This window comes from Lissotriton vulgaris, chromosome 3_1 (assembly GCF_964263255.1).
Source record: "Lissotriton vulgaris chromosome 3_1, aLisVul1.2, whole genome shotgun sequence".
Lineage (NCBI taxonomy): Eukaryota > Metazoa > Chordata > Amphibia > Caudata > Salamandridae > Lissotriton > Lissotriton vulgaris.
The window spans coordinates 148,289,358-148,301,509 of NC_141689.1; the positions used below are offsets into that span (position 1 = coordinate 148,289,358).

Sequence of the window (12,152 nt, forward strand, 5' to 3'; positions counted from 1 at the left end):
GAAGAGCCTCCCCGGAGACCAACTGAGCTTTGGTCCGGCACCAGCCCCAGGTAACAATCGACTGCACCTACTGGGTGGCCTGAGCGGGCTGGGGCAGGGCAGGAGACTGTTTGGGGGCATTTTGGATAGCACGGTCCCCTCTCCTGAGAGCCGAGTAGCCGGGGAAAGTGCTATCTTGGGCGGGGCGCGGGCCATGAGTCTGAAACTGGGCGCCCTTCACTGACCGGCCTACGGGAGAATAATTACTTGGTAATTGACACTGGGGGATGCTTCATGGACACAGGGGGAACACCTTTCCATCGCACAAGGGCGACAGCACCTCTGCAAGCTTTGGGGCATTTATTACCATTAACAGCAGCGCCTGGGCAGCCGCACCTCCTACGCTGGGAGCATCATTTCTATGAGAGGCACACTTATTACGCTACAAGGGAACTTTGGCCTAAGAACCTTCCCACAGTGAATTTTGACCATAAGAACCTACCTCAAGTGAAATTTTGCCATCAAAGGACACCATGAGAAAGACATTACCAGCAGGAGCCCTTGGCACACATGAGCTTTTGGTGATTTGATCAGGCCTGGGAACTGGATTCATTCCTATTGATTATTGATCTTGCTTGGAAACTGAAATCCTTTTTATTATTGATCTTGCCTGGAGCTGGAATTACCTGCTTTTGGTTCTCTCATAATTTTTAGATAAAGAAATTCTTATTCTTATACAAAACTGGTGTGGTGTTCCTTTTGTGAGTGTTTTTATTGTGTCATTGCCGTTTTGTGTTGCACAAATACTTTACACATTGCCTCTGAAGTTACGCCTTTGCTGCTCTGCACCAAGCTACCAGGTCGGAAGCGGTGGTCCCTACTTGGACTAGGGTGCATACCCCTGCCAACTAGAGACCCCGGTTCTAACAGACTTCATCTAGAACCCACACATATACAAATAGAGGAAATACATAGAAATCCAGATATCTCATGTTTAACTAGACCCATCGATTTAAACCAATCCCTAATTCCCCTTGAAATCAACTCAGCGCTGTTTATTTTAATGCTCGCTCTATCCCAAAACACTCAATAGAGATATGGAGTCTCCTAGATCTGGTAGCTCTAGACATCTGTTTTATCACAGAGACCTGGCTGCATGAACATGCATCCCATGATGTGCACACCACCTTTCCTTCTCAGTACAAGATAATTAGAATGGACAGGAAAGAGACAAGAGGAGGAGGTCTATTAATAGCCTCCACTGAGGATCTTATTATCACCGTTTTAGAAACTATGACATCATGCCACATAGAATTATGTATCTTTAAAATAGATGGCCTATCCAACGACGCCTTAATCTACCGACCTCTTGGACCCAAAGGGGATTTCTCTGATAAATTATTAGAGACCATTGCAGACTAATGCCGGACACACTCATGACCATTTACCATCCCTAGCAACATGATCAAAAGCAATCATAAAAATGAATCAATATTACGAAGATCATGGCGAAAAGTCACTCTGCCTCTTTTCTCTAAACATTTTTGCCTAGACCATTCAGGCAAAGAAGTCAGTGTAAACCAAACGGCATATGTCTTTGACATAGCTATTTCGACTGCGCTGGATAAAAAAAACCCCATCATCCTGATTAAAATCAAGCCCAGATCCGCTCCCTGGTTTACAGACCAACTAAAGACAACAAAGCTCTTGTGCCGAACCGCTGAGTGAAAGTGTCGAAAAAGCAAAACAATGGCCGACCGTGAAAGCTATAAAAAAAAATAATCACAGCTATATGACTGACATCAAATTAGCAAAAATAGATTTCTCCTAAATGAGATAAACCAGGCAGAAATTCCTGCAATGAACTTTATCAAATCTTGAAAGAATTTACAATTCCTACCAATCAGCCATTGATCCCCAACTCTAAAGATTGGACAGACTCTCTTTCTAAATTCTTTGAAGATAAAATCATAGCTATCCATCACTCTTTCCCATCACAACACAATAACACCTACTCTGAAGATGTGCCTAGTTTGTCCTCTGATTCCCTACATATTCTGAATAAAATTTTCAAGTGTGACATCGAGTCAGTCATTAGTGTCATGCAAAAAATAAAATCAGGTTCTCCCACTGATCCAGTACCTCCAAAATGTGCCCCCATTATTGCACTAGTGTCATTAGAAAGTCTAACAGGTCTATTTAATAAGTCACTCTCTGAGGCTGTTTTTTCTAAAATGTGGAAAGCAGCTAGGGTCAGACCTATCTTAAAAAAACACAGCTGACCCAAAACCTCTCCTAAACTATTGTCCCATATCTCTACTTCCCTATTTTGGGAAAATGTTGGAATCTCTCGTAAATCAACAGCTGGTTGCCCATCTTGAGAGCCATGGACTACTTGACCCTTCACAGTCCGGTTTTAGAGCGGCACACAGTACAGAGACAGCATTGGTCGAGGTAACTGACAACATCAGGCTGGCTTTGGAAAAACACCAGCAAGCCATTCTCGTCCTGCTTGACCTGTCTGCCCCTTTTGACACCATCTCCCATAGCATTCTAGAATATCGACTATGGGTGATTGGTGTCAGAGGGAATGCCCTCAAGTGACTCAAGAGCTACTTAGCTGATCGAGTAACTACAGTCCAAATGGGAAAAATATTTCTTGTGAGAGACAGGTTGAGATGGAAGTGCCACAGGGCTCTATTCTGAGTCCGACTCTCTTTAACCTGTATATGACGCCGCTGGCCAAGGTAATCAGATTCTACGGTTTTGATGTCATATCCTATGGAGATGACACCATTGGCCCAGACCTCGCAGAAACAAAGCAGTGTTTCATAAAATGCATGTCGTATATCTACAGGGGGATGTGCTCTAATCTTCTCCAACTGAATGGAGGCAAATAAGAGATCATGCTTTTTGGTAAGGCTCAGGAGCCCTGGTCCCACGACTGGTGGCCTTCCAACCTCAGCCTCTGTCCAAACCCCAGACAGCACGAAAGTTAGGTGTCTACATGGACAATCAATTGCCCATGAAAAGTCAGATTAACCACATCATTGGCACCTGTTTCAGAGTGATGCGCAGCCTACGAAAGGTTTTCAAATGGATTCCTATTGAGGCCAGGAAACCATTAGTCCAGGGATTAATAATAAATCGAATGGACCATGGAAATGCTCTATTGCTCTCAAATAATGAAAACCTCTTGAACAGACTTCAAATCTTGCAGAACACCGCAGCTAGGCTGGTTCTTGACCTTCCACCCTGATCCTCCTCTGCTCCTTGTCTAAGATCACTACATTGGCTTCCGGTAATACAGTGAATTCTCTTTAAGATCCTTTGTCTGGCACATAAACATATGTACTGAAGAGGCCCAAGATACTGGTCCAAAAAACTATACTGGTACCAGCCTTGTAGGGTGCTCAGGTGTGAAATGCATCTTTACATAATCCCCTCAGAATTCGCACCGCCAGAAAGGGAGGAAGATCTTTCTCCTTTCTTGCCCCGGCATCATGGTATAAAATCCCAGCTCACCTGCGTACCACCCCTGAACATAATCAGTTTCGTAAGCAGCTGAAGTCATGGTTATTTGACAATTAAGCTAGCGTCTTATCAGAGCCGTCTGCAAGCGCCATGAGGCTTCCGAGTGATGTGTAGCGTCATACAAATGTCCCTGATTTGATTTGATTTTGAAGCCTCTGCACAGCATAGGCAGGGTTCAGCCGGATGCGCCATGGCAGACAGTGGACTCAAAAGCTGTCTCCCTCGTCAAACAGGGGACTGGACAGCAGCTATCCTGGCTCTGGGATGATGCCCCAACTGTCGGGTGGGCTGAGGGTTCTAGACCCAAGCCAGGATCTTGCGGTGAAGCGACTGGCATTTTCTGCTCCACCTTTGTAATTTGAAATGGGTTCCAATAAGGATTTTGTATCAATGATGGCCAATTAGGGTCCAATGGCTTTTGTAAATGATGAGGATGTGTGTGTTGGGCTCAAGCCTGCCGTTCAGCTCTCTGTAGCTCACCGGCTCCAGTGGTCTGCGTCTGATGTGCTCAATGTCTTCTCAGCTGATTTAGTGCAAACCATCGTAAACACGGTGCAACATGATTTCGATTCTGCTATTATTTAATGCTCTGTTACCTCAGTCGGTGTCCTGGTGCTGAGGACGATGAAGCAAACAGGCAAAACTGCTCTCTGTAAAAGAGGTGCCCAGAGATAAATCGCAAGTGATGCTATAAAAATCTCTCCTTTCTTGCCAAGAGCACCTGAAAGATGAACTGATCAGCTGGGCTTTGGATGTAGATCTCAGAGGCACTGCAAGAGGCAGCTTAGCCTCAATAGATGGTCGGGGACTAAAGAGAGAGTGGGGAAGCCCAGAGTCAATGCTGCTCTCATATTCTAAACAAATAGGAATGTGCTAAGTAGACATGTGTGCAACACAAGAGATCACGAGTGACCACAATCAGGCCAAGTTGACATGTCTGCCTTCATCACCATGCTCCAGTGTTCTAAAGAAAAGAGATGGAGCCCCATTACCGAACAGGAGAACACGACTGGACAAGACTCCTTCGATACGGAATATTCTGTTTCCAGCATTCTCCTCCAAGGTGCTCAGAGAGCCCCTTCTTCAGCTCCCACAAGCAGATGATGCTCTTCCCTTCGACTACTGGAAACATGTTTAACTCTAGATTAACATCTCATTACAAACACAGGCGCAGACATAGGCCTTACCTGTGAAATCCCCATAGCGGGCGCAGGAGTGTGTCCTATCCTGAAAAAGAATAAAAGAGGGAAATAAATACATAAATTGGTCGTAGTGTATATTTTTAAAGGCTGGTTATTACTGTGGCCTTCATTAAACAATCGTCACTGACTCACCAAGTTGCATAGAATATGAATATAAATTCAGGTCGATCGAGCACTCAATTGCTGCATCTGAATACAGCCACTAGTAAACAAGTTATATTTTTTTATTTGCAATTTCAATCTTCTCTGCCGGGAGATGTGAAGTATTGCCAGGGTGCCATCACTGTTATTCCTAGACAACTTCTGCACTCGGCACTATTCTCATCACCATGGTAACGAGAGTAAATCTGCAAAACCCAGAAGGATGTGCCCATCCCAGCAGCCCAGCCTTCAAGAGCACAGTTGGACCATTATATCCCCTCTAGAGTGAGAGCAACCTATGAGTGTGTAAGATTTGTGAAGCTCAGTGAGAGGAAATGTCCTGCACACTGGGCATTGCTATGGTTGCGCACAGTGCCTTGCTGGCAGCACTACACGGTGCATGCCCACTCAGGGCATAGTCATGCACTCAGTTATGGTACATGTAGGGGGCGGCTATGGCACCACTGCCTGGCTACAGCAACACCTTCATGACTTTCTGCCAGTTATGGATTTCCATGCAGGGAAACAGTATCCATGAGAAGCAAAGATGCCAGAGCACAGTAAAACTTTGAAATGTCCACTTAAAAAAATAACGAGTATTATGGACCAGCCTCCAAATTGTCCCTTTCCCATTTACGATGCAGAGCATCAGTCTGCTATTGGCCATCGTACGTGTACATAATCCTCAGCTCTCTGGCCATCTCCATGGAAATGTAAGAAACGGCAGAGAGAGACCTCTTACACCAACCAGGGGAGTAGAGTACTGTTGTCTAGTAGAAAAAATATCCCTTGGCGGACGGTTACTTCAGAACAAAGAATTTAACTACCGTATTGGATGTAGCACACTCCAAAACCCATACAGTAGAACTATAACGTAAAACATAAACAGTCCAAATCTAATTTAGGATATTACAAAAGATTATTTTTTTAAAAAGCAGAATATTTTTTTTCATGTTGTGCGGTTTGCAATTAAAAACATGTATTACTAAAAAGAACACATTTCCTAACACAATTAATAATGGCCTCTACGTGTCTCATAAAAACAATGAATCACAAAGTGCATACAAATCAATGTTCACATAATCGCGAAGAATAAAAGTACATTATTCGAGTAAGAAAACAAATAAGCACACTAATACCCCTTGTGCCTATTATTATTAGACACAATCGTTTGGGACTGTAATCAATTCCTAAATACAAGCACAGGACACATGCTAATAGGATTGGTTTGGAAAAATACTGTGACCCCGATGTGTCGTAGAATGACAAATTGAACTGTCTACTTTTTTGTCTCTCTGCTGATTGTTGTGTTTGTGATAGGCACAAGGGGTATTAGTGTGCTGATTAGTTTTCTTACTCGAATGATGTTTTTTTTATTCTTTGTGATTATGTAAATATTGATTTTTATGCACTTTGTGAAAGGTAGAAAGATAAGTTACCTGGTCCCAGATGCTGATGACCCGAAGGAAGGCTGTGTAATTGTGCCCGGCCCTGAGTGGGGCATTGTAGTAGCCATGTTGGTAGGTCCCGTCTCCAAGGACAAACTCCTCTGGGCTTGTGAGGTTCTGACCAGGAAGAGCTGCTGTAATGTAGACATCCTGGTCCAGGCTGCTGTTGAAGGGGGCCAAGTCCTCCCTCTGGCAGATGTTTTCACTCATGTTTCTTTTTCGAGAAACAATTATCTGGTACTCGCTGGGAAACAGAAATAACAATATTATTCAATATACAAAGGAACAGAAAAATCCCATAATACCAATCAGATTAACAAATGTCACCGTAAGGAAACAGGATCCACTAGAAACCACGTCGCCAAAGGTAAATCAACCGGCATGTATTTATTTGCCATATAACAAAAACCATATAGGGGCTTATGTCATCAGGCTAAATGCTCTTTTTTGTTTACAATATACTTATTTACACTTTACCGTATATAATTTAGTTGGTGGTGGCCATAGACCACTAGGACTTACATGGGATTAGTCCGCTGACAGGTCAAGGAGCATTCAGACTCAAGTTCTAACCCCTGGAAGCTCCAGAATTGCTCCTCCCGCACTCCATATCGCGCTCTCTCTCTCCCCACTATCAAAGCCCCCATCAACATCCTCAACACTTCAATTGATACAGCCACTTTCCTAGAAGCCTGGAAGCAAGCAGCTGTCATGCCCCCAGAACAAACCCTCAGCAGGCGGGCCTCCTTACAACCATACCTGGACAAGGTCCTAGAAAAAGCTATCAACACACCTCGCCGACCACCTTGAGAACCACCAGCTCTCGACACCACAAAATCAGGAAACAGATCAAACCAAAGTACAGAGACAACCTTCATTGTTGTAACAGATGACAGGAGGATGATCCTCAACAGAGGAGTTTCTCCTCTAAGTATATGTTCCCTCTTATAGCTAAATTTAGGTGGGCACACTGGAGCTAACAATATCATAAAAAAGTCAAAAAATAGGTAAAAAGCACAATCTTCCCTCTTCTTAATATCGGTTTTTATTTTCATCATGGTTTATTTCTGAAGCCTTGGTTAAAATCTGTGTTCTTAGACTTAATTTGGCACATGTTGTGCAGTGGCTGCTTCAAGTATTCATGATCTGTTTGGGGCAACACAAGAAAATCTGATTTTTGAGCTTCTTAATATGTTTTTAGGTCAAGCATCCGCGTGCTTGCGCTGTCTGCAAGACCTGTTGTAATCACATCACACGGAGTGTAATCCCACCTTCTACAGCCTTCTGCTTCAGTAGGTTCACTCTTCTGTCGCTTACATTTTCTGACTCCTTACAGGTGGGCTCCCGATACTACTGTTCCGTTTTTTTAGTTGAGGAGCACCGGCCTACTACAGTTTCCTTACACAGTAATTTTTGTGTGTTCCTGTTCGGAACTACTTGTTTATACTTGTTTAAAATTGGTACTTGGGCGCCACGCATCATGTTTTAGCATGGCACCCCTCTCATCTTTCTTTGCTCATGCATTAAAGGTTCAGGTGCACCATGCTTCATATTTACCCCTGCGCCTACTTTAATGGTTTTAATTTTATTGCCATGCACATACCTTCATCCAAACACAAGTACACACATGCAAAGTACACATGCGCCATGCTTTATATTTAGCACAGCACTTACTTTAGTGTTTTTTGATTTACAGATTACTCTGTTAATGCAAAGCAGAGCATGCAGAGCAGGCAGTGAGGGGCGGGATTGGATACATCTCACCAGGATGAGCACCAAACTATGCTTGAGTCCTGAAGCACATAAAAAGTACACACCCGCTTTATATTTAGCACAGTGACTACTTTTTTTTTTTTACAGATGACTCTGTTAATGACAAGCAGTTGAGCCCCGAACACCAAACTATGCGAGAGTCCTGAAGAGGTGCTGGGGTTGTGCCCATCTGGTATTTTCCAATTTCCGTCCAGTTACCCACCTATTTAACACAACAAGTAACATTACACTTACAACGAGCCCGGACTTTTGTCAATGGTTGTAAATTGCATAAGATAAATAAGCCCAACTATTACCTAGTTGTATATAATATAGAAAATGCTTCTGTTCTTGGGGGCGACGTTATGACGCAAGGGTACAGCTGCCGACCTTCCAGCTGAGAATGCCGGGTTCGAGCCTGAAGTCCGCTGAACTTCCTCCAATTCAAAACATGAATAGGGTCTTCTGTTTGTAACTGGTGCTCATGTTTGCGAAAAATTAGGGGCAGATTTACGTTAACTGGCGCATCCCCAGGGATGCGCCAGTTAATGTGCGCCACAGTGCGCCACAGCTCCGCCACCCATGGTGCGGCGCACCATGGTGCAAGGCAGGGAAGATGCGTGACGCATCTTTCGGCGTACGGGCGGCGCATTGCTGGAGTCATGTCGCAAGTGCGACATGACTCCTGCAATGCACAGGGGCCACCCCTACATTGCATGGTGCATCACCCTTACGCCTGCTTCAAGCAGGCGTAAGGAATTGACGTAGAAAGTGACTCAGTGAAATCTTGTAGATTTCACGGAGTTACTTTCCAGGGGCGTTCCTGCGACGGAACCCCCCCCCTGTACCGGAACGCCTACATGAAACCTGACGCAGATTTCATGTGGCGCAGGGCCTTACACCGTGACGCATCTCCATAGATGCGTCACGTTGTAAATGCCTCGTAGGGATGCGCCACGTTTACGCCACCTTGCGTGACGCAACAGCGGCGTAAACGTGGCGCAAGGGCCTCATAAATCTGCCCCTGAGTCTCTTAGAAGTTACATCAAAAGCAGTGACGGATGGTACTATCGCAGAGTAAAGCGCACAAACCATTCAGAAGACAAGGAAGAGATCGACAGCGCTGCGAAATCGGGCACTGACAGCCTGCGATACCACTGACAAGAAAGGCTACTTTTTGTTAGTGAATGTTTTTTGTTTTGCCTTGCACACTGATAATCCATAATGACTACTCAGGTGCGCCCATCCCCCCCTCCCCCCCCCCCCCCTTTCAGCACTCGTGTAAGGCGGTCAGCACAAAACCGATTGTGGTTCCAAATAATTGTTTTCCTTCATTCTGGTAGGTAGAAATGTTACTGTCTCGTTGAGTGACTTTTATTATTCACTGCTACTGGCTGGCTAGCTTCCAGCTCAGAGGGTTACAAGGTGACATCCTGTATGCACTCTGCCATGTATGTTAAAAAAAAACTGTACCACAATTGTCTTTCAAGTACTAGGTGAGCATCCTGTTCTTAAACACAGCATGGCTTACACACAACCATGACGAAATCAGCCGTCCTAAACCTTGTTGCAGAATAATAATTTTATAATTTTTCAGAGTGCTGTTTCATTAGGAGCAATGTGGTGTTTATTGGGAGCAGGCTTTCGTTGAAAGCACATTAGAGGTGTTTAGCGTTGCCTTTGTGAACTCCCCTGGCCCGCCACCATGATACTCTCCTAGAAACTGTTGTTGGGAGATAGTGTGGAGGCAACCTTCTACCGTTAATTGTTTGTCCCAGTCTCTCCCTGCAGAGCCTTTAATGTGGCCATCACATTAAAGGCCGGCTCAAGAGTTGCCACAATTGAGCTGGAGAAGTGTGCCTCAATGGTTAGAGCGATTCAGAAAAGGGGGTGGTGATGAACAGAGTGTCTGAATTAAGCAGACCACTCTTACCCAGTCCAAAGATCAGGGCTTAACCCATCACCGTTTTTTAGCTCACTGCACCATCCCAGCTCAGAACCTGGCTACATGCAAATTAGTCTGTTCCTGTCCCAGTGCTTGATGGGAACAGGGCAAACCAAACTACCAAGCCAATTCTTATACTGGGAAGGAAACAAGCTTCCGGGGACCGGTTTCTGGCATTTCAGCCGTCGTCGGCCCGGCTTGCTTGAATCCTGATGGTGCAATGAGCAAGGGACTCACATTTGAGTATACCCTTCCACGCTTATGGTGGACAAAACGATTCAGAAAAGGGGGTGGACTGCACCATCAGGATTCAAGCAAGCCGGGCCGAAGACGGCTGAAATGCCAGAAACCGGTCCCCGGTAGCTTGTCTCCTTTCTGGTGAAGAATTGGCTTGGTAGTTTAGTCTGCCCTGGTCCCATGATGCACTGGGCCAGGGACAGACTGATTTGCATATAGCCAGGTTCTGAGCTGGGATGGTGCAGTGAGATAAATAACGGTGATGGATCAAGCCCTGATCTTTGGCCTGGGTAAGAGTGGTCTGCTTAATTCAGACACTCTGTTCATCACCACCCCCTTTTCTGAATCGTTTTTGGCCACTATAGGTGTGGCAGGGTATACTCAGACATGAGTCCCTGTCTCACTGCACCATCAGGATTCAAGCAAGCCGGGCCGAAGACGGCTGAAATGCCAGAAACCGGTCCCCGGTAGCTTGTCTCCTTTCTGGTGAAGAATTGGCTTGGTAGTTTAGTCTGCCCTGTTCCCATGATGCACTGGGCCAGGGACAGACTGATTTGCATATAGCCAGGTTCTGAGCTGGGATGGTGCAGTGAGATAAATAACAGTGATGGATCAAGCCCTGATCTTTGGACTGGGTAAGAGTGGTCTGCCTAATTCAGACACTCTGTTCATCACCACCCCCTTTTCTGAATTGTTTTTGGCCACTATAGGTGTGGCAGGGTATACTCAGACATGAGTCCCTTTCTCACTGCACCATCAGGATTCAAGCAAGCCGGGCCAAAGACGGCTGAAATGCCAGAAACCGGTCCCAGGTAGCTTGTCTCCTTTCTGGTGAAAAATTGGCTTGGTAGTTTAGTCTGCCCTGTTCCCATGATGCACTGGGCCAGGGACAGACTGATTTGCATATAGCCAGGTTCTGAGCTGGGATGGTGCAGTGAGATAAATAATGGTGATGGATCAAGCCCTGATCTTTGGACTGGGTAAGAGTGGTCTGCTTAATTCAGACACTCTGTTCATCACCACCCCCTTTTCTGAATCGTTTTTGGCATCTATAGGTGTGGCAGGGTATACTCAGACATGAGTCCCTTTCTCACTGCACCATCAGGATTCAAGCAAGCCGGGCCGAAGACGGCTGAAATGCCAGAAACCGGTCCCCGGTAGCTTGTCTCCTTTCTGGTGAAGAATTGGCTTGGTAGTTTAGTCTGCCCTGTTCCCATGATGCACTGGGCCAGGGACAGACTGATTTGCATATAGCCAGGTTCTGAGCTGGGATGGTGCAGTGAGATAAATAACGGTGATGGATCAAGCCCTGATCTTTGGACTGGGTAAGAGTGGTCTGCTTAATTCATACACTCTGTTCATCACCACCCCCTTTTCTGAATCGTTTTTGGCCACTATAGGTGTGGCAGGGTATACTCAGACATGAGTCCCTTTCTCACTGCACCATCAGGATTCAAGCAAGCCGGGCCGAAGACGGCTGAAATGCCAGAAACCGGTCCCCGGTAGCTTGTCTCCTTTCTGGTGAAGAATTGGCTTGGTAGTTTAGTCTGCCCTGTTCCTATGATGCACTGGGCCAGAGACAGACTGATTTGCATATAGCCAGGTTCTGAGCTGGGATGGTGCAGTGAGATAAATAATGGTGATGGATCAAGCCCTGATCTTTGGACTGGGTAAGAGTGGTCTGCTTAATTCAGACACTCTGTTCATCACCATCCCCTCGTCAATGGTTAGAGCGGCAGACACTGATGCAGAGGTCTGGCCCGGAACCAGGGTTCAATACCCGCCTCGGCGGCTCTTGGACTCCATTTCCCCGGACCTGATCATTCTCTCCTCGGAGCCTTGTCTAATCATGGGTCCAACTCTGGGCAATAGCTTGCTTAATCTCCACAACGGCCCCAGCAGCGCTTAGATGCA

The 12,152-nt window shown here is 45.6% G+C and overlaps 1 protein-coding gene across 1 annotated transcript in view; it reads right to left on the bottom strand.

Annotated features, from left to right (window-relative positions):
• Positions 1-12,152, bottom strand: part of LOC147726124 (receptor-type tyrosine-protein phosphatase mu-like) — a 1,369,719-nt gene that overhangs the window by 232,035 nt on the left and 1,125,532 nt on the right. Inside the window, exons 16-17 of the mRNA XM_086960227.1 lie at positions 6,296-6,548; positions 4,701-4,740 (exon numbers count right to left, since the gene is read on the bottom strand). Coding sequence (XP_086816353.1) covers positions 4,701-4,740; positions 6,296-6,548 — 293 coding nt within the window. The remainder of the gene's footprint in view (positions 1-4,700; positions 4,741-6,295; positions 6,549-12,152) is intronic.